This window comes from Alternaria postmessia (assembly GCF_024291825.1).
Source record: "Alternaria postmessia strain BMP 2775 chromosome Unknown scaffold_6, whole genome shotgun sequence".
Classification (NCBI taxonomy): Eukaryota; Fungi; Ascomycota; class Dothideomycetes; order Pleosporales; family Pleosporaceae; genus Alternaria; species Alternaria postmessia.
In genome coordinates this window covers 27,058-45,376 of record NW_026260079.1, presented here as the reverse complement: position 1 = coordinate 45,376, position 18,319 = coordinate 27,058, and the positions used below count along the sequence as shown (strand labels likewise).

The 18,319-nt window shown below is 51.5% G+C and overlaps 4 protein-coding genes across 4 annotated transcripts; 3 read left to right on the top strand and 1 right to left on the bottom strand.

Moving 5' to 3' along the window:
• Window positions 1-4,573: 4,573 nt before the first annotated feature.
• On the top strand, window positions 4,574-6,561 carry J4E82_001521 (uncharacterized protein; the record flags this gene model as incomplete). Its single annotated transcript, XM_051727831.1, has 3 exons — window positions 4,574-4,578; window positions 4,772-5,379; window positions 5,435-6,561. 3 exons carry the CDS (start codon window positions 4,574-4,576, stop codon window positions 6,559-6,561), a joined length of 1,740 nt encoding a protein of 579 aa, XP_051592186.1.
• A 2,843-nt stretch (window positions 6,562-9,404) lies between these two features.
• J4E82_001520 (uncharacterized protein) lies at window positions 9,405-11,176 on the top strand (the record flags this gene model as incomplete). The annotated part of the gene is made up of 3 exons (XM_051727830.1): window positions 9,405-9,489; window positions 9,537-10,376; window positions 10,431-11,176. 3 exons carry the CDS (start codon window positions 9,405-9,407, stop codon window positions 11,174-11,176), a joined length of 1,671 nt encoding a protein of 556 aa, XP_051592185.1.
• Window positions 11,177-11,673: 497 nt separating this feature from the next.
• On the bottom strand, window positions 11,674-13,854 carry J4E82_001519 (uncharacterized protein; the record flags this gene model as incomplete). Its single annotated transcript, XM_051727829.1, has 1 exon — window positions 11,674-13,854. One exon carries the CDS (start codon window positions 13,852-13,854, stop codon window positions 11,674-11,676), a length of 2,181 nt encoding a protein of 726 aa, XP_051592184.1.
• A 2,360-nt stretch (window positions 13,855-16,214) lies between these two features.
• Window positions 16,215-17,844, top strand: J4E82_001518 (uncharacterized protein; the record flags this gene model as incomplete). The annotated part of the gene is made up of 4 exons (XM_051727828.1): window positions 16,215-16,277; window positions 16,332-16,514; window positions 16,969-17,646; window positions 17,701-17,844. The coding sequence occupies 4 exons, from the start codon at window positions 16,215-16,217 to the stop codon at window positions 17,842-17,844; spliced, it is 1,068 nt and encodes a 355-aa protein (XP_051592183.1).
• Between the last annotated feature and the right edge of the window lie 475 nt (window positions 17,845-18,319).

The window sequence follows — 18,319 nt, the reverse complement described above, 5'->3', positions numbered from 1 at the left end:
CATATCCATAGTGATGCTAGCCGCGTGGACTGGACGAGTTTGAGGAATCCTATTTCCCCGAAACACGTCCCGCCCGTACTAAATCTTGGAATGCTGATTCCAGGGCTCGCTTCACTTCGCGGTAGCTGACTATCAGCACATTTTGCTCGTCACGGCTAACGAGCGGTATCTTCTCATCGGTTCCAGCGTCTAGCTTGTTCAAGCAATCCAAAACATGCGCAAGGTCTGTGACGGGGTGTCCGTTGGCGTCTACCTGGTGGAAGACGTAGTCGCGGAACAACTTGAGGTAGTAGCGCTCTCCCGTTTCTGCCCATACTGAAGATGGGTTTGGGCCGTTGTTGCCCGGCATACTCTGTGAGGCGTCTAACTCTGGTCGCTCATTAATCATGTTGAGCTTGACAAGCAGACGGACCAGTCTCGAAGATTCCAGCTCTTTCCCAAGATTGACTGTAAGTGTGTCCTGAGCGTGTAGCTCACTGTCAAAGACTGATGCGAATTGATCGGCAATGCCACCCAGGAAGGTGTCAATGTCTTTCTGCATTGGCGCTGGCGTAGTTGGAGAAGATGGTGTTCCTGGTGCTGGTTGGGGGTTGAGCAACCATTGCACGCATTCTTTAAGGCGGGCTGTATAACTTCTAGTGATATAGTCCATGGACTTTTGCATCTGCAAATGAGCTGTAGCGTTATTGTTGGCAATGCAAAGTATCAGCCGTCCCAGCTGCACCAGGTCGTCTGCTTGAAGTTCGGGCACAGGGCGAGCATTGTCAAATTGAACAATGTCCATGATACTGCATGCATTCAGTCGTATCCGGTTTTTCGAAGTCAGTAGTATCTTGGATGGTGTGATGAGGCGCGCTGCCAGACCCGAACCGTGTATGGCTTTGAGGGCTGACGCGATCTGAACGATATAGCCCCATAGGACTTGCTCTGGTACATGTGATGATGCTGGCTGCCTGCCATGGAATCGCTGCACTGGTTTGAAATGCTCATCAGCCAGTGACTTTGAGTTTGGATGATAATCTGTGACCAGAATCAAAGAGCTGTCACCGAAAGCTCGAGTGGTGAAGGCTTCGTGGATTGTAACCACGCTGCCATTCAAGACGCGTTTCCATGGCTGAGCGGAGCGAATCGCAGTCTCACTTGTAAGGCGGAAATTTTCGAGACGGCGTAACGCGTAGGTCTTGCCATCTTTGCTGGAAACAGCTTTGTAGATCCAGCTAGCGTACCCGAAAGGTGCAGTGTTTTTCTGTGGTGACATGTCCAGGCAGAATAAAGAGTGAAACTGCTCAATGACGGGTAAAGTACTGTTGGGTGCGACCTGGCGTGCAATATCCGCCTTCTTCTGCAGCTCTTCCCGTAGTGCGTCAGGGATGAAAAAGTCATGAGCAGTACGCTGGTATGCGAGTAGCCCTGTTGGCTGTGGTCCTACCGGCCAGTACAGATGGTAGGCAGGGGTCTGGAAGGCATTGGCATTTTGAAAATACGTCGTCGATGCATCTTGTGCATATGGATTAATGGTAGCAGCCTGGTGAGTTGCACCAGTGAGGGTAGAGATGCTGGACGGAGTACTGAATGGATCGTAGCCAAGGTTGGATTCGACCTAGGGCGTTGTAAGTTGAGAACAAGGTGCGAGAAGATGCTCTAATATCACGAAAAGATGACGAATATGTTCAAGTAAAGTCACGCACCATCTGCTGGCCCTCAAAAGACTGCGGGACGAACTCTTGAAAGTCTTGCGAATGCCAATCGATTGCGGGCTCTTTCGCGTGCATATGCGGGGTGGTGACGGCTGAGGTAATCAGCATGTGTAGAGAGACGGTACTGGCGATTGTTTAAGAACTCACTGGAGCGTTGCGATTTAGGGGTAAAGACGGCAGCGTTGGCAGCCTTGGGCGAGATGGTGGCGCTGCGAGAGGATGGAGTTACGGACCCATTGGTACTTGCCTGCAGCGGGGTAAAGGAAGGAGAGTCGACATTGAACCTCTTTTTTGCGTTTTCATTCTGGCCCAACTTGAGGTTGTCGTGGATGTAGGGACAGGCTAGACTCGGGTCACCAAAGCATTCGGCCGATGCAGCCACCAAGACTTACTGTTTTCATAGCGGCAGTGTCCGTAGATGGTGACGTTGCGACATAGGGTGTTCTTCGCTTCTGGGAGGGCCAGTCAGACTTGCCATGTAGTGTATATATATAGGTGTAACTGCGTCATACCGCGTCCCTTAGGGCGAGGAGAGACTACTCCCCGTCGCGAATCACCCGAAGGACCTCCAAAGGTTGTTGCCATGAATCGCGTTTGGCTCGGCAAAGCGCTGGTGGTAGCAAGAGAGGGTTGCTGGCGTGTCTTGGACGCAGTCTGGGGGGAGCGAGCGGCGCTCTGGGCGGACTCTACGGGCGTCGAGGTGGGCGGTTTGCGGTCGGAGCCGGTATCATCTGAAGAGGCGGGCGGCCTACTCCATCTGCCCACGGACTTGGTCGAGTGTTTCCGCCTGTTGTTGCGCGCCGGCTTCTGGGGCGTGGTAGGGCCGTTGCGCCCTGGGGGGTTGGGGAGGGAATCCCGTGACGACGACGACGTCAACTCGGAGATAGATTCAGTTGCTGAGGACCCAGAGCTGGCAATGGCAGTCGCATGTGCATGTGCCTTGGCTGCGGAATAGACGGCGGGTCGGTTGTTGGTGGGCGAAGCGTGCGGCGCGCCTTTGTTCGGCGGCGATGCAGGCTGAATGATGGGCAACCTGTTGCCGGTGTGGTGCGAAGTCCCTGCGAGCACATTAGAGAGCGAGCCCATCAACGGCGACAGGTCGTAGAGGGCCGACGCAGACGGCTCCTGGACATGTCCAGGGCCGCCGGGAGACATGGCGTGCGGGATGTTTCGCGATAGCGGACGGGTGGCATGGAGCGGGCGGGACAATTGGAGGAGTACCTTTCGGAATTGCGGGCTATGAGCCACCCCCAGCGAGTCCAGCGTCCTGTAGGAGCAGCAGCCGCGTCTCCATGAGCAGGCACAGTCCAAGAGTCGAGGCAGACTAGACGAGCAGGCGCGCTGGATGAGTGAGGTGTGATAGCTGAGACGTAGCCATCCTATCAGCATTCACCCGCCTTCCCTGCAGCTGCTGTTTGCCGTGTTTGCAGTCGGGTTCCGCTTAGTCATGCTGCTTCCCATCGGCATCTCGGCATCACACACTACGACTCCATCGTCCCCCAACTGAAGAATGGCGAGTTGGGAACAGCCAAGACGACGCCTGGGTCAACTGCTATGCTGAACCTCCCGCAAGCTGACCTAAAATAGTAAGCAGTGTCTGTGACGACTATGGCAACAACGACCGACTTGGTTCTGCCATTGCGACTTCCTCAATGGTTGTTGCAACAACGAGACTTAGGAAATGGCAATCTTTGGTGAGCTCAGGCCGTCTGCCCGAGGTTTCGATTTTCAATTCACTCTCACCTTCACCCCGCCGACCAATGAGTCTTTCCTCAGCGTTACAAATTCTCGCTGTCAGCTTTTTCAATATCCGCCCACCTCCCCTAAACTCTATCCGAGATGGAGTATAAGACCCCCGTTCCACCACAAGCCAGCTATGGGGAACCCGCGAGTAATCAGCAGGCCCAATTTGCGATCGAGCCTTGCGCTGCTATACTCCGCCATGATGGTAATGTCCGGTCAGGCATGTTTCATCTGTAAGTTCCACTGTGCCAAGTGGATGTGAAACATACACTGACTTTGTACGCCCTTGTTCAGACTCAAATGCGGCCATATCGTCGCTATTGATGGAGGGGATACACGCTGCGGCATCAATTGTCAAGAGACCGCCAACAGCGCCCAAAGCTCTACCTTGTATGCGCGTGACAGAACCTACATAGTCAAGTCGATCGCTCATCCATCCTCTCAGTCTGACGACCCGAGACCTCCTGTATTTGCCCGAGGTGCAGCGCCCTGATTTCCTTTACTGCGAGGTTTGTCAAGGCATACCTTGGGACAACTACAGAAGAATGCAACCACCTTCCGACGACCTCCCACGTAGTACCATACCCATGCCCCGGCGCTGTATCGGTCTTACACGTGGGGAGATAGTAGCGGCTATTCGAGTTCCGCACGTTGGCGTTGGGGCCTTGTTGGCTAGCCCATTCCCTAGTTCCAACTGCTACGCACACAATCTGTGCTGTGGCCACAGGGTCTGGTGCGCATATTCACGAAACTGTGCTCGCAATTGCAACGATGACTGGCCTTGTAACGAAGATGGCGTTCGACGCCTCTTGATGAAGCAGGCTGACATCATTTTTTGTGAGGAATGCGTCTTCAGAGCAGAACGGGTCCATGCGAAGTGGGAGGCGGCGGCGGCGGCGGCGATGGGAGCGTCGTTGGATCTCACGTTAGGTCATCAACCGCATGGTTGAGACGACTTGTAGCCTGAAGTTCTTACGGTAAAGTAAATTTTCATCACATTGCCCAGCGGCTCCCGAGCTTTCATGTCATGAATTTCTCCAGATTACGAGAGTTGGCCTGAGAGGTCTAAAAAAATATAACTTCTGATTGTCCATTACCTCTCTACCACGGGTGCGCATGACAAATCTCCTCGGATGATGTATCTGGCAAGGTTAAGCCCCTGCTCTCATTCCAAAAGGCCCAATCTCTTTCATTGTCGGGTTGCTATTCACCACATCGGCAGGCCTATACTGCTCTTTTTTCTCTTACCAGCTATTTGCGCATCCTATTGGTCCCCAGCCGCAACCTCACCGTGTTATCTACTGTAGCCTAGTATAGCTAGACTCATCCAGCGATCACCGCTCACATTCACTACAGCTCAGCGTAACAATGGACGAAGATCATTCTAAGAGTTTCATTCACGACAGAAGACCTTTAACTGTAACGCAACTACCACTGTATAAATCACAACCTAGTCTTGACTACAGCGACTCAGCTATATTCTTGCAGACTTACCCTACTTACACTACAGTCAACAACCTGATGGGAAAACAAAAGACCGTCGTATCGGATAAGAGGCCAAGACATCCTCGCGGCAGCACCAAAGGTGGTGGCGGTAGACGTGGTAGACCCAAAGGCAGGCCTTCGCAGTCAGCGACACCAACACCTGGGACGTCACAGAATGGAGCATCTCAGAAGTTGATGGTCAAAGTCAACATGGGACTAGATCCTCCAAGTCCGCATTCGCATGCGACCCTGCCGCATGATGGCCACAGAGACCAAGATGATGGATTTCCTCAGCAACTAGCACAGCCGGCGCCGGTCACGACTCGTACTGGACGGGCGATTCAAAAGCCACAGCAGTACGACGCTATACAGGGCAGCGACATTGATTTGTTCATTGATCAGAATTCAGAGGACCATGGAGATGACGACAGAATGTTTCTGACAAGTGACCCACGTAAGTACCAAACGTCACAGATCAAAGGAGCTTAGATCCGCTGACACCTACCTAGCTTACGTCTCACACAAAGCACAAGAGCACCTCCAGCAGCCGCCAAAAACAAGAGGTCGCCCGCCCAAGAATAACACTTCGTTCGGCGCTTCTGTGGTTAAAGTGAATGAAGAGAGCGCAGAATCTCCGTTCCTCCAAAACCTACCAGTACCATCTTTCCCTGCAGATCCTGCCCAATTTGTAGCCGATGCGGACGTATACGCCATTCTAGACGCCCTTTATAGCACCACAAGAACCTTTATCGACCTTCCCAGCTTCAGCAACGCCTCCGATCCTGATCACGCCCAACCCTACAGCGCCAAAGCCCTCACACAACTCTACGTTCTCTGCTACCGGAAACAGCGATGGAATCTCTGCGATATGATATCCGATACCTGGATACGCGCTTTTCATGACATGCGTAAGAAAGATCAGCAGAAGCCTCAAACCCAGACATGGCGTCCCAATCCCGCTCTCGACCGACGTAAGCGTAAAGCACAAGAGGCCTTGGCAAAGGGTCACTATATTCCCTCGGAATTCGATGCAGACCCAAAGAAATATGGTCTTGTTGTCACAGATCCGGAGCTCGAGAAAGATGTCACATGGATCAACACCGATCTTCTAAATCTCCTTTACAAGTTCACGTCTCCAGGGTGCGGCGCAAGGTTTCTCTGGGCCGATGCTTTGGCTTTGTTTGGTGATAAAGCTGAGGAAGTTATCGGAGAAATGACGAGGGAGGGATTCGAATTACACCCAGACCTGCTGTTCAACATTATGCAGACTAGTCTGCGTATGTGTCGGAGGAACCTTACACTGAAGATTGAAGAGAGCACGGAAGGTGCGTGGTGTAAGCGATATCACGAGCATGGCAAGAATGGACAGCGTTGTTACCGGGAGTTGGCGTCGAAGAACGGGGAAGCCGAGGGAGGTTTGCGAGACACGAGTTTGAATGTTAGAGAGATGCGAGGCTCTATAGATCAGGATTTGCTGGATCGGTTTGGGGAAGGATTGGAAGACGAGCAGGGTACTGCTGAGGCGATTCGAGGGGAAAAGAGAGGTCCTGTGGAGAGTGGCAACTTTGGTCTGAACAAGCGGACTACTTGGAATGGGGAAGAAGAGGATGCCGAGGGGGTCTCTGAAGACGAGTGAGCTCTCTATGAAAGTGGCCTGACAGCAGTATCGAATGGTTCATTTTCTGTGTCAATTCCCGGGTCGGCCTAGTCCGATCATATAGCCATCCTTCCGAAATGAGGCCATCGCTTGCCTATCTTAGCATGCAATGGATATTTGGTGAGGTAATACATGCCGTTGTGTTAACGATGTGAAAGTTGCGAACCCATCAAAAGCGTAGAGACGACACTGAACAGTATCAGTCTTCGAGCTTGTTGATTTGACCTTTCAATGTACATTGGCTTTACTACTACGACCCAATGAGTCAGATATGGCCTGGTGAGGTCCTCGCTTGATGATGGTGCATATCTCCTTATCTATCAACAAGTCATTGTGCCTTCCCCAGCGTAACTTCGGCTACACATTGTCAGAAGCAGGTAAGGTCTTTGTTTGTTCTCAGTCACTCGCACGATAAAAATTTTGCAGCGGGTTTGCTTTTACCATAGTGCGATGAGCGATTCGCCTTGCCCCTCGGTCGCGAGAAATCGCTTACACTTTCCTTGTCATAGGCTGTTCATATGCAATGCGGCAGCTCATTCGCTGCTATCACACCGACACTCCTATGATCCCACAGGTCTTCCATCTTCTAGCCTTCAATTGGGAGGCTAAGGTCCGAGTAACCGTGCAAGACCCTCAGGCGTCCAGTCTGAGTGATTCACCCACCTCGTACCCCGGAATCTATTACTCCGCACGGTTTGACTCAGTTGCCGTGTTTCCAAGACGTATAAATGGGGCCATCCCCAACATTGGCGTCTTGGTCAATATCCACTATGAGCTTGTCAGTGCGTGCTTTTCGCTCCAGATACGATTTGACGCCGCTAATCGACTGTGAAGCGTTTGTCAGCGTCAGTACCCACCCGATGCCGCGATACTACCGCTGCAGATACACCCACACGCAAGATGTCCGAACGTGTTGTACGAAGCAGCATCTGTTGAGTACGACCTAGCCGGCAATAGAAACTGGAAGATAAGATCGCATCCATATGCGCCTTGTTCACTTCGACCTCCGACACCCGGTTAATTATGGACTCTCACCAGCACCCATTTTTATACAGTATGCGTGGGCTGAAGGATTAGACCCACGGCCATCGCCGACCAGCCGATAAACCTTGCCCACTGTGGACCAAGTAGTAGACCGCATGACCCTCGGGGTTATCACGACGGTTATGCTAAGAGGATATGGTCCACCCGAAGTCACGAGAGTCGCATGGTAGCGAAAGATTTACTTTGCTGACGTCTTAGTCAAGCACTTTACAAGTTTTTGGCGTAACAGCTTACACTGTTTACAAGCACTTGGTTAAGGCATGGCGAGCTTAGTCCTGACGAACCATCCCACGCGCACTCTGTGTGTGTGTGGAGACAATCAGTCAAAGCGCCTACGTTCGCCCCGATAACACTCGGAGTCCCGACCGAGGCAGATGAACGTACCATGTCTTTAGCCCTGCGTATTCCTTTGCATCGCATGACAAGATGCACTACGAGTGCATAGCTCTGCGGAGAAAGATGCCCCGGCGGTCTGGGCTCTTGTCACGACAGTCCAGCCAGAGCGCTTGGAGATGTCAGGCTCGCTATTGTGGGTTTGACGAGTCAGCGTCTGCCGCTGCATGGAAGAACTCTCTGTCGGACTCTGGGGTTACGCAGCCAAGAGTCACATCATCGTGCTACACGATCATTAGAGGCACCGGCAACCAGGACTCGTATTGGCACCAGAGCGACCGAAGAAGCAGCGGACTCTACACTTGCGCATCATTAGCTTTACCAGAACTTCTGCATGTATTGTATCTACGTCTAAGAATGGGTTCGTTATTTCAAGAGCCTTTGCAGGACGGCATGCCGTTTGAGGAAGTTGGGAAACAGGCGCTAACAGAAGAGGCTGAAGGAGCTGGAGCCGCATCGGCTGTCGACACACCGCCGCGAGACGAGGTGTCGTCCATAAGAGATTAGTCGCAGAAGCCGAAATCCTGCTCCGACGTCTTTTTCTCCTCGGGGTTAATTCTACCGGCGAGGGTCTTCGTCGCGAGGCATCATCAGGATAGCGTAGCAATTTATCCTGGTTGCGAGATTTTCCCGCGGTGCGTCCAGCCAATTGCGTGGCATGTTTTACCGGCTTTTCTCCGGCCGCTACCATGAGCTTGACAAGCTTCTCTTCCTCGACCGACAGCTACTGTAGAAAATCCGGGACACGAGAGCGTTTGGGGGATAATGCGGGGTTCCCATCGTGTAGTGGCCAGGTTGTTGACTGGTGCTTAGCTCGGCCCCAAGCTCCACAAGACGCACGAACAAGGAAGCTTTCTCCACTCAAGCCTGCCAACCTTCCGCCCATTTGCTGGGCGGGGTGTAACCTTTGTGCAGATGGCGCTCTTGTGCTAGGCGTGAGAGGTGACGGCGTCGCCGCTTGATCGGTATTTGATCAGACGATCAGCGGTCCGCTTTCTGCGCAAGGCCTAGGTCCAACGCCTGCAATGCCGATGAGACGGGACGACCTATTGAACGTTGAGGAAACCACAGTTGGGATTGGGAAGGTCATCCGGCGCCTCTCTATTCGGAAGACCGACGCCGACCACTACTGGCGATGAACGAACGTGGAGTAGACGCCTCCGGGGTAGGCTCTGGGGTGTGTCATGGATGGGCATGCTTTGACAGTCCGCACCTAGGGTCTCCGCATATCACACCCCACCATCGCTTGCAAGATTCAGTATAAGAGGCGCGCATACCTTCGTAGAGATTCGAGCTTTACTGCCTTTCCTCCCTGTTTGACAGACGTAGGTGAAGCAGCTCAATCCCATCCTCAACTCGACCCATCACTGCAAATCTTGCCCATCATGGTCGTCTTAAACCCCTGGAAGGAGAATCTGAAGGATACTCCCAAGGAGAGCCTTAACTGGCGTCTCTGGTATGGTGTCTTTGGTAAGTAATTACATCACCCAACGCGCTCAACAACCTAACATCTATAGTCTTCGGACTCATGGGCGCTGCTCGTGGTATCGATGAAGGTCTCATTGGTACTACATCCGAACTCGACCCTTTCAGGCGCAAGTTTGGACTTGACGACGACAGCAAGAGCGAGCACGAGATTGCCGAGCTTCTATCAAACATCACATCCATGGTGCAGATGGGCTCCATCTTGGGTTCGCTGATTGCTTTCTTCATCACCGACAAAATCGGCCGCCTTTGGGCCACTCGACAACTGTGTCTTATCTGGGTCATTGGTATCGTCATCTTCCTCACCAGTTCTCTCACTGGTTCCGTCGGACAGATCTACGCCGGTCGATTTATTGCTGGTATTGGTATCGGACAGACCACCGTCGTTGCACCCACATACCTAGCTGAGACAGCACCAAGAGCCATTCGAGGTCTCTGTGTTTGCGCTTTCGCTGGTTCAGTCTACATCGGCATCATGCTTGCCTACTTCGCATCTTGGGGTTCTTCCATTCACATCTCGTCTGCCACTGACGCCCAATGGCTCGTTCCAAACAGCATGCACCTCATGTTCGCTGGTATCATCTTCACACTCTCCTGGTTCGCTAAGGAGAGCTCTCGTTGGTTGATCAAGGTCGGCCGCCACGAGGAGGCTCTTGACAACCTTGCGGTCCTCCGCAACCTTCCCGCTGACCACCCTTACGTTACCTCGGAGATCATGGACATCAACGACCAGCTCAACCGTGAGCGCGAAGCTACCATGGGCACTACCTGGCTCGGACCAGTCCGTGAACTTTTCTCTAGCAAGGCCAACCTTTACCGCATCCAGCTTTCGGTCATGTCACAGCTGCTAGCACAGTGGTCTGGCGCGAACAGTATGTTCTCCCACTAGCGTAAACATTCGACACACACTGACTCTAAGCGAACAGGCATCACCATTTACGCTCCCCAGTACTTCGCTATGATGGGCACGACAGGTCAGAACGAGAAGCTCTTCGCGACAGCTATCTTCGGTGTCGTCAAGTTCGTCAGCTCAATGCTTTGCGCATTCTTCCTCATCGACTTCCTCGGCCGCAAACGTTCTCTCGCTACCGGTATCACACTACAACTCGTATCCATGCTCTACATGGCCATCTTCCTACTCATCGATACTGGTGTTTCTGACGGTGAGCCTCAAAGCTCCAGTCAGAAACACGCGGCCATGGGCGCAATCGTCATGGTCTACTTCTCTGGTTTCGGTTGGGCCCTAGGATGGAACTCAATTCAGTACCTCATCAACTCCGAGATCTACCCACTCCGTCTGCGTGCGCTTGGTGGTTCCATCGCTATGACGTTCCACTTCGTCAACCAGTACGGTAACTCAAAGGCGGTACCTCTCATGTTCATCTCCATGACCCACGGTGGTACTATGCTGTTTTTCTCTTGCGTTACTGCCATTGGTCTTTTCTGGGTTTACTTCTTCCTTCCCGAGACTTCTGGAAAGTCGCTCGAGTCGCTCGACGAGATGTTCAACCTGCCTTGGCACCTTATCGGTCGCAAGGGTGCAGAACTCACAAGGGGATCTGGTGGTATGGCTGATATCTTGGACAGCGCAGGCGAGAAGGCTGTCACATACGAGATGGAGAATGCTGGTGGTGCTGAGACACAGAACCACCGGGTTGAGCAGAAAGTCTAAACCTTGCACGTGTTTGTGAGATGGGACAGTCTATAGCATCGCACACAAACTGTGTTGCTAGATGAATATCAATGAAGTTATGAACGCAAACCACACATCCATCTTCCTAGTGCCATCACACTGACATGTGTCCATTATACACATACCACTGGTTTTACTTGAAATTTTGGATTAGGATTTTGAATATCAACATTGAATCTATGGTCAATTTTCCTGTATTCTATAGCTTCATCGTCACAGGTAGCACCACACTCTCAAGATACCTAGACAAATACTCACAGTAGGGAGCGATAGGCCAACTCAAACCTGACTCCAGGCGAGTCAAAGCCCATAAACTCAACCGATGTGGAAGCCTTGCTTCGATACCGAGTGGTAATGGCAGTACTATGGTAATGAGCAATAGCGGAAAAAGGTTTCGCAAATACCAAACAATCAAGAACTGCATCCTAAATGGCGGATGCCTAACACTCGACCCCGATCATGAATATTGATGTGACTTATGCGATAATTTGTCTGAACGCGCTGAGTTTAGAAGCATGCTGGGAGTGCAGACCCTGATGACTGCCATCATCCCGAGACGATTCCGCAAGCCATAAAGCAAGGTCCAGCTTAGAAGATACCAATTCATTCTTGGCCGCCTCTTCGAAGGTCTTCATGACCTTGCCAATGAGAGTGATGTCATTGTCATCGAAGTCGAGTTGATGAAGGAAGCCATAGAGTGAAGTGCCGCCTAGTTTGATCTTGCGCTGAATCTTGACAGATTCCAGACTGGCAATGGGACAACCAGCAAGGGAAGCAAAGGCCTTGCAGACGTCATCTTTGGTGGTCGTTCCGTCGCAACGCTCGAAGTCGAGTATATTCACGAACATCTCTAAAGAGGTTTTCCCAAGGAAGGTGGTGCGCGCTTTTTCAGCCTTGCGGCGAATAGAATCAACGGCAGGCACCAAGGAGGAGCGACGGGAAGTCTTGGTTGACTTTGGGTAGTCTGAGCCAGAGGAGGAGAAGTCGAGATCAGATGTGGGAGGGGTTACTGGGGTAGTGTCATCAGGAATGACTTGCTTCTCGATGGTGTCTGTAACCCGAACGTCGATCTGCTGCAGATTGTCCTTAGCTTTATTGATGGGGAAAGGGTTAATTTGGGAGACGCTGCCGATGAGAGTTCCCTTGTCGTGTATGGAATTTTCGGCTTTCAAATTAGCAACATTGGATGCGTAATCGCCAACAATAAGCTCTGTGTCGTCTGCTGATGCGTCGACAGCAACAGGTCCATGGATAAACTTCGCGACAGGGGTATCAACAGACTTCGTCCTTTTAGTCTTCTTTTGCCCATGAGCAGAAAACGGAAGCTTGTATGATGGGACGTGCATTTGGACAAGATGGTTGTGAAGATCGTGAACCTTTTTCCTCTCGCCTGGGCCGTTGGGCTTGGAGAGAAGAGAAGCGACAAAATCGGAGTCGTCCGTCTCACACGAGACTATTTTCTTTCCACCAACCTTGACTACCTTTTGGTTGGCTTTTAGGGTCTTATCTTGCTTTGGTGCAGTGACTGGCAATGCGAAAGGGGTGATGTGCATCGCAACTTGCTTCTCATGAAGGTTACGAGATTTTCTAGTTACGCCAGGGCCATTTGGCATTTTCAGAAGCGCCGTCACATATCCATCGTCCGCTAGAGTGGTGGGGTCGGCAATCCCAGTAGCGGTCCTTGCGGTGTCGAGCTTGAGCTGCTTCTGAGGTACTTCTAAATCGACCATAGCCACCTCTTTTAGAAGGTCAGAAGCCTTTGCATCCTTCTCCTTGGCCTTGTTAGGCTTTTGATCCTTGAATGCAGTAACGGGAAGCTCGACTGGAGCAGCGGCCAGTGCTGCCTCCTTCGCAAAGCTGAGAAGCAGCGCCTCATTGTCGACATCGGTCATCGAGACATCGTCATAGACGTGGGATGATGCGGTGGCGCTGGCAGCCTTGACAGAGCTAGATCTTTCCAAAAGTGAATCCGTACTTTGGTGGGCAGTAGAAGACTCTTGTACCAGTTTGGGAACGTGTTCTTCTGTATCGTTGTCAGACTCAGCAGCCGAATCTGAGTCAGTGTCGATATTAGAGGCGGCAGCTTGAGGCGTATCGGCAGACTCAGGAATACGCTCAGCGACGTTGTTGACTACGCGCTGCTCGACAATATCTACGTAGCTGTAGATAGGAAGTGTCTTGTTCACCACAGATGTGTGTTGGGAGTTGTCAGGCTGGGTAATGCGCTCAACGACGCCGTTGACCACGCGTTGCTCGATAATCCTGTCGTAGTTAAGACTCGGACGAGAAGTTGATAAAATGGCGAGCTGCCTTTTCTCCTTGATAGTAGCTTTGATATCCACTGCAGCTGTTCGGGTGTCGTGCTCCTTATTGCTAGGTGGGGAAAGCGGCTTGCGATTTTTCCTCGTGGGTCGATGTGTAGGTCGAGTAGGCTTGTCCTTGAGAACTAGTGCCTTGCCATTGGATGAAAGCTTCTCATTGAGCTTCTTCTCAACCATTTCAAGCTTTCTATTTTGAGTCGCGACATTCGCAACATGCTTCGCCTCTGCCTCGGCCGCTATCTTGTGGAAGGATTCGTCTTCGCTAAGCGTAGCAGAAGCGTTGACTTTGTTGGCAGGCGTGTTGGAACCGGTTGTAGTGGCCGTTGAAGCAGACATCTTGTTTGCTACGTAGACAACTAAATGAAGTTCTTAAGTAGCCTTTTCACGGAAGGTAGAGTTGAGACCGGAATTTCCGTTCGACAAGACTGTAGAAGAACGTATCTGAGACGAGTTGTCAGTTGTTTCGGAACACATGCTTGGCGATGAGACAAACCTTTAGCCTATGGAAGTAAAAATGAGTGAAATCTCCAGGTCGTTCGTAAGGTGCACAATGGTATTTCTGGTCTTGAAGGGCAAGGGAGTGCAAGTCTACTGTGACTGGAAGTTGAGAAGAGTCCCGATAATTTGAGCAGTTGTTACTAGAGAAGGGGTCCTTATGTACTGACAAGCGTACGAAGCTCCTGTAGAAGCTCAGACCAGGTGTGAATAAAGCTCGTGCTCGATCTGCTGACAGGGCGCTGCCTAGCAAACCAGGCGTGCCTTGAGCCAACGGAAGTGTTCAAAGGCTTTTCGCATTCGCTTGAAAAGAGATGTGAGGGTTTCGAGACGTCGGATCGGTATGCAATTTCTGCAAGCATCTGGTAAGGCTGAAGGTCCAGAACTTTCCGTGTCGTTATATACTAGAGAAACAGGAGCAGTCTCTCAAGTCTGGGATCATTTTGTAAGGAGGTTCGCCGCTTTGAGCAGGATGCAGAGATGAGGCAGGACGTACCTCCACGGAAAGACTGAGCATAGCTGACAAAGCCTGAGACATATAGTGAAGCGATGAATGACGTTCTCACGTATTTGCGTGATGCAGCAGTCGCAGTATACCCGATATCCAGGGCGTTCTGCCTATCATTGGCAAAGACACGAGATTACAGGATATTCATAGCGATAGAGGTGAGAATGTGAGCGACGTGGAACTGCGTGGCAACAATGACAGACTGGGCGAGACTTCACAGTGGTACTCATTCGAGAGCGCGGTTCTGAAATCGAAAGCAAGGCCATGTATGGTCCCTGTCCTCGTTTGGAAGATCGGGAAATACAGTAACTTTGAGCATGTGATCCTGATGCAGTTTTGGTGGCTGTGAATCCGTCTAACTAGAACTAATCCGTTGGCCGAGCAGCTAAAAGGTTCGTGAGCAGCCTTGCAGGTACTTTCCAGATCCGCGCCTGATCTATCACGACATTGGTTCGCTGTAACCTCTTCGTTCATGGTTTTCATATTTCTCACATCGACCAATGTTGAAGATAGTACATGTACGACATATTGTCGAAACCATAGGCATCGCACGCATACTTGTGCGCGACGAGAGCTTGTCGGAAATGTGCGGATGAAGGTCGTAGTTCCATGTACGAACACTATAACAGCGGCCTTTCTTACGTCTTGATGTTGACTATGCCAGCGCTGAGTGATTTTCCTGCACCCAAGTTCCTAACTCTTTCTAGTCCGTCACTGGGATGCCGATGGAGAAGTCCCAGAAAGGTGCTGCAAGCAGGTACTGATTTCGGCAAGAACGCCGTATCTGAGCACGGAACTGCTGGAAAGGCGTTAATCCAACATCGCACGATCCCTTCTTCCGCTGAAGTGCCAGGCAGGTGCGGGTCGAGTCGTACAACAGCTTTCAGCTGTATTGTGATGTACAAAAAACACCCAGATACATCAGCGCGTGGTTCGCTTTCCTAGGGGCTGTCGAATGGGTTTTGTTCGTCGCAGGCACTACGAAATTGCGGAATGCAGCCACTATATGTCGTGCTTTTAGCTGCATTAATATCTATGGCCCAGAGTCGTCAGGAAAATAGACCCAAGGCTGCGTAAAAATACCATCCAACGATATGGCGCGTGAGGCGCAAACAGCACTGAAAGGGGGAAGGAGTTGACGACGGTCCGTCGGCACCTCGGGCTTGCTAGTGAGGGGCACAGCGCACCCCACCAACCTTGGAAGACACGCTCCGTCCACAAGTCCCGCTAGTGACATCATGCGTGCTCGATGAAAACACCTCATGAACACATCTCGGCCAGCTCCAGCCCTGCATCGAATCGGGGCAATCGCATTGCCTGCATCTCCCTCACGCTACGATTGCGGCTGTGGTTGCCGGCCGCATGGCACCTCTACCCGACCCTCTGATTGAAGTTGCCAACACTGCATAGTCAGGTCCACTAGTACCTGTTAACCCGTGTTGCCGGTAGGGATTGCTGCTCAACGAACAGCAATTGTGGGTTCCATCTCACAATGATTGATCGGCGGCAGATTCTGTTTGGGGCTCAGGTATAAGAGTCTGCTAGTGCCCCATTTACTTTTCGCGGTAGGTGCTCGCTGTTCAGCTTGAAATATATCTGGACTTCTTCACCAACTCTACCGACTGAAAATATCAGTCACTCCCTCCCAGGATACTTGGAAAATAGATCCTACCAGAGTCGACAAGCCGCGATTATGACGAGCAAGCCCATCTTTGTGGCTACTCATCCGAGGGCCTGCTCGACGGCCTTTGAGCGGGTATGCTTGGTTCCGCCGTGTCTCGCCCAAGTTCGGGTTCTTACCATCATCTAGGTCTTCATGACCCGCTACGACACGCTCCAGTGTGTTCACGAGCCTTTCGGCGACGCCTACTACTTCGGTCCCGAGCGCCTCGCTGAGCGTTATGAGAATGACGCGAAAGCCAGGAAAGAGTCTGGCTATGAGGAGAGCACATACAAGACCATTTTTGATCGCATCGCGAGAGAAAACTCGGAGGTTCGTTCACTAATACTTTCCATGTTTCTGCAATATTACCGTTTTCCTGCTGTTTCCTCTCAGTCCGTCATCTTTTCACACCCAATCAAGATCTTATTTTCGCAATCTCGTCAACTTCGTCGCAATTGCGTGTTGTGTGCTCCCAGCCAACCACCCGACAGCTAGATCTCTGTCTACCCCACCTTAATCACGACCATCTCATACTTTCCTAAATTCAACTTGCGCGATATGTAAGCGCTTCGACTGGAGCGCAACAAATTCACCAAAGTCCTTGGTCTCTACAAGCGGACAATTCAAAAACCGCCGTCCTCCATTTCCCCGAATTGTCGCCGAGCCATTACGATCTGCCCAGCTCCCTACCATCTTGACTCCCGCATTATGACATCCCGTACGATGAAGATTTCAATGGCGCATAATGTAGCCTTACGAAAGATAGCATACTCACCTTTAACAGGGCAAGCGCGCTTTCATCAAGGACATGGCCCAATACTGGATTCCCCCCGCAGGCAAGCCCGCTACCATCGCCCCGTCTCTATCCAACTATCGACGCGGCGTAGGAACAGACACCACGCAGCTTTCGCCTGTCACTACTCGTAATGAACGTCTCGGACCTCCTTACCCATACGACACTCAAGGCGAACCCAACAACCCCACGGTTATTCCTGCGGATCTGTTGGCAACCTACCACTTCACATTTCTGATCCGTCACCCCAAATTCTCCATTCCATCGTACTACCGCTGCACCATTCCTCCGCTGGACAAGATGACAGGCTTTTACAACTTCCGTCCTGACGAAGCTGGCTACGAAGAGCTCCGTCGCCTGTTCGACTACCTGCGGTCTGAGGGCCAGATCGGTCCCAAGTTCGCGGGTCAGAAGCAGCACGACTCCAATGAGCAGACAAACGGCCACACTGGCGGTGTTGAGATCTGCGTCATCGATGCAGACGATTTGCTGGACAACCCATCTGGCATGGTTGAAGCATTCTGCAAAACCACGGGAATCGAATGGGACCCAGACATGCTCGTATGGGACACAGAGAAGGACCAAGGTATTGCCAAGGAGGCGTTTGAGAAATGGAAGGGTTTCCATGAGGATGCTTTGGACAGTGATCGCTTGAGGGCGCGGACACATGTAAGTGAATATCCTAATTATGTGGGCAGAGTTGTGGACTGACGACCTGGCCAGAAGAAGGAACCTAAGTCAGACGAGCAGCTTTTCGCTGAGTGGAAGGAGAAGTACGGTGAAGAGGGCGCGAAGCAAATCCGGGACACCGTTGCTGCTAATGTTGAGCATTACGAGTACCTCAAGCAGTTTGCTATCAAGCTGTAGATATTTTTTCAAAGTCAGGAGTTGAGTACGACTGTTACATGTGTTCGATCACTACCAAAAAGAGATGGCAGATGGCAGATGGCAGAGCAGACAGCATGCAATATGCTAGAGGAGCAACAACGAATTTTCTTAGCATATTTAATTTGAAAATGATATGAATGTGTCATCTGTCCAATGAGACACACCTCATTATCATTCCTCTACTGCAATTACTAGACCGCCCCATGTTACAGCGATTGTCATTTGCTTATGTTCGGGTCATCAGCTGGCCCGCCGAACCTGCATGCGGTATGCGTGCTTACGCTTACAGTGCGCGTCTGGAACATTGAATTTTTTTAAACGTTGAGAAAAATGACATGATTGCGGTCTGAACAGCGTCTGTCGTAAGCTTTGTGCACTTGAGCGGGCTAGTCCGTGTCAATGTATTGAGCAAGTAGAAGGCTGGGTGGTGGATGGCGGAGTATTCTCCTGATGG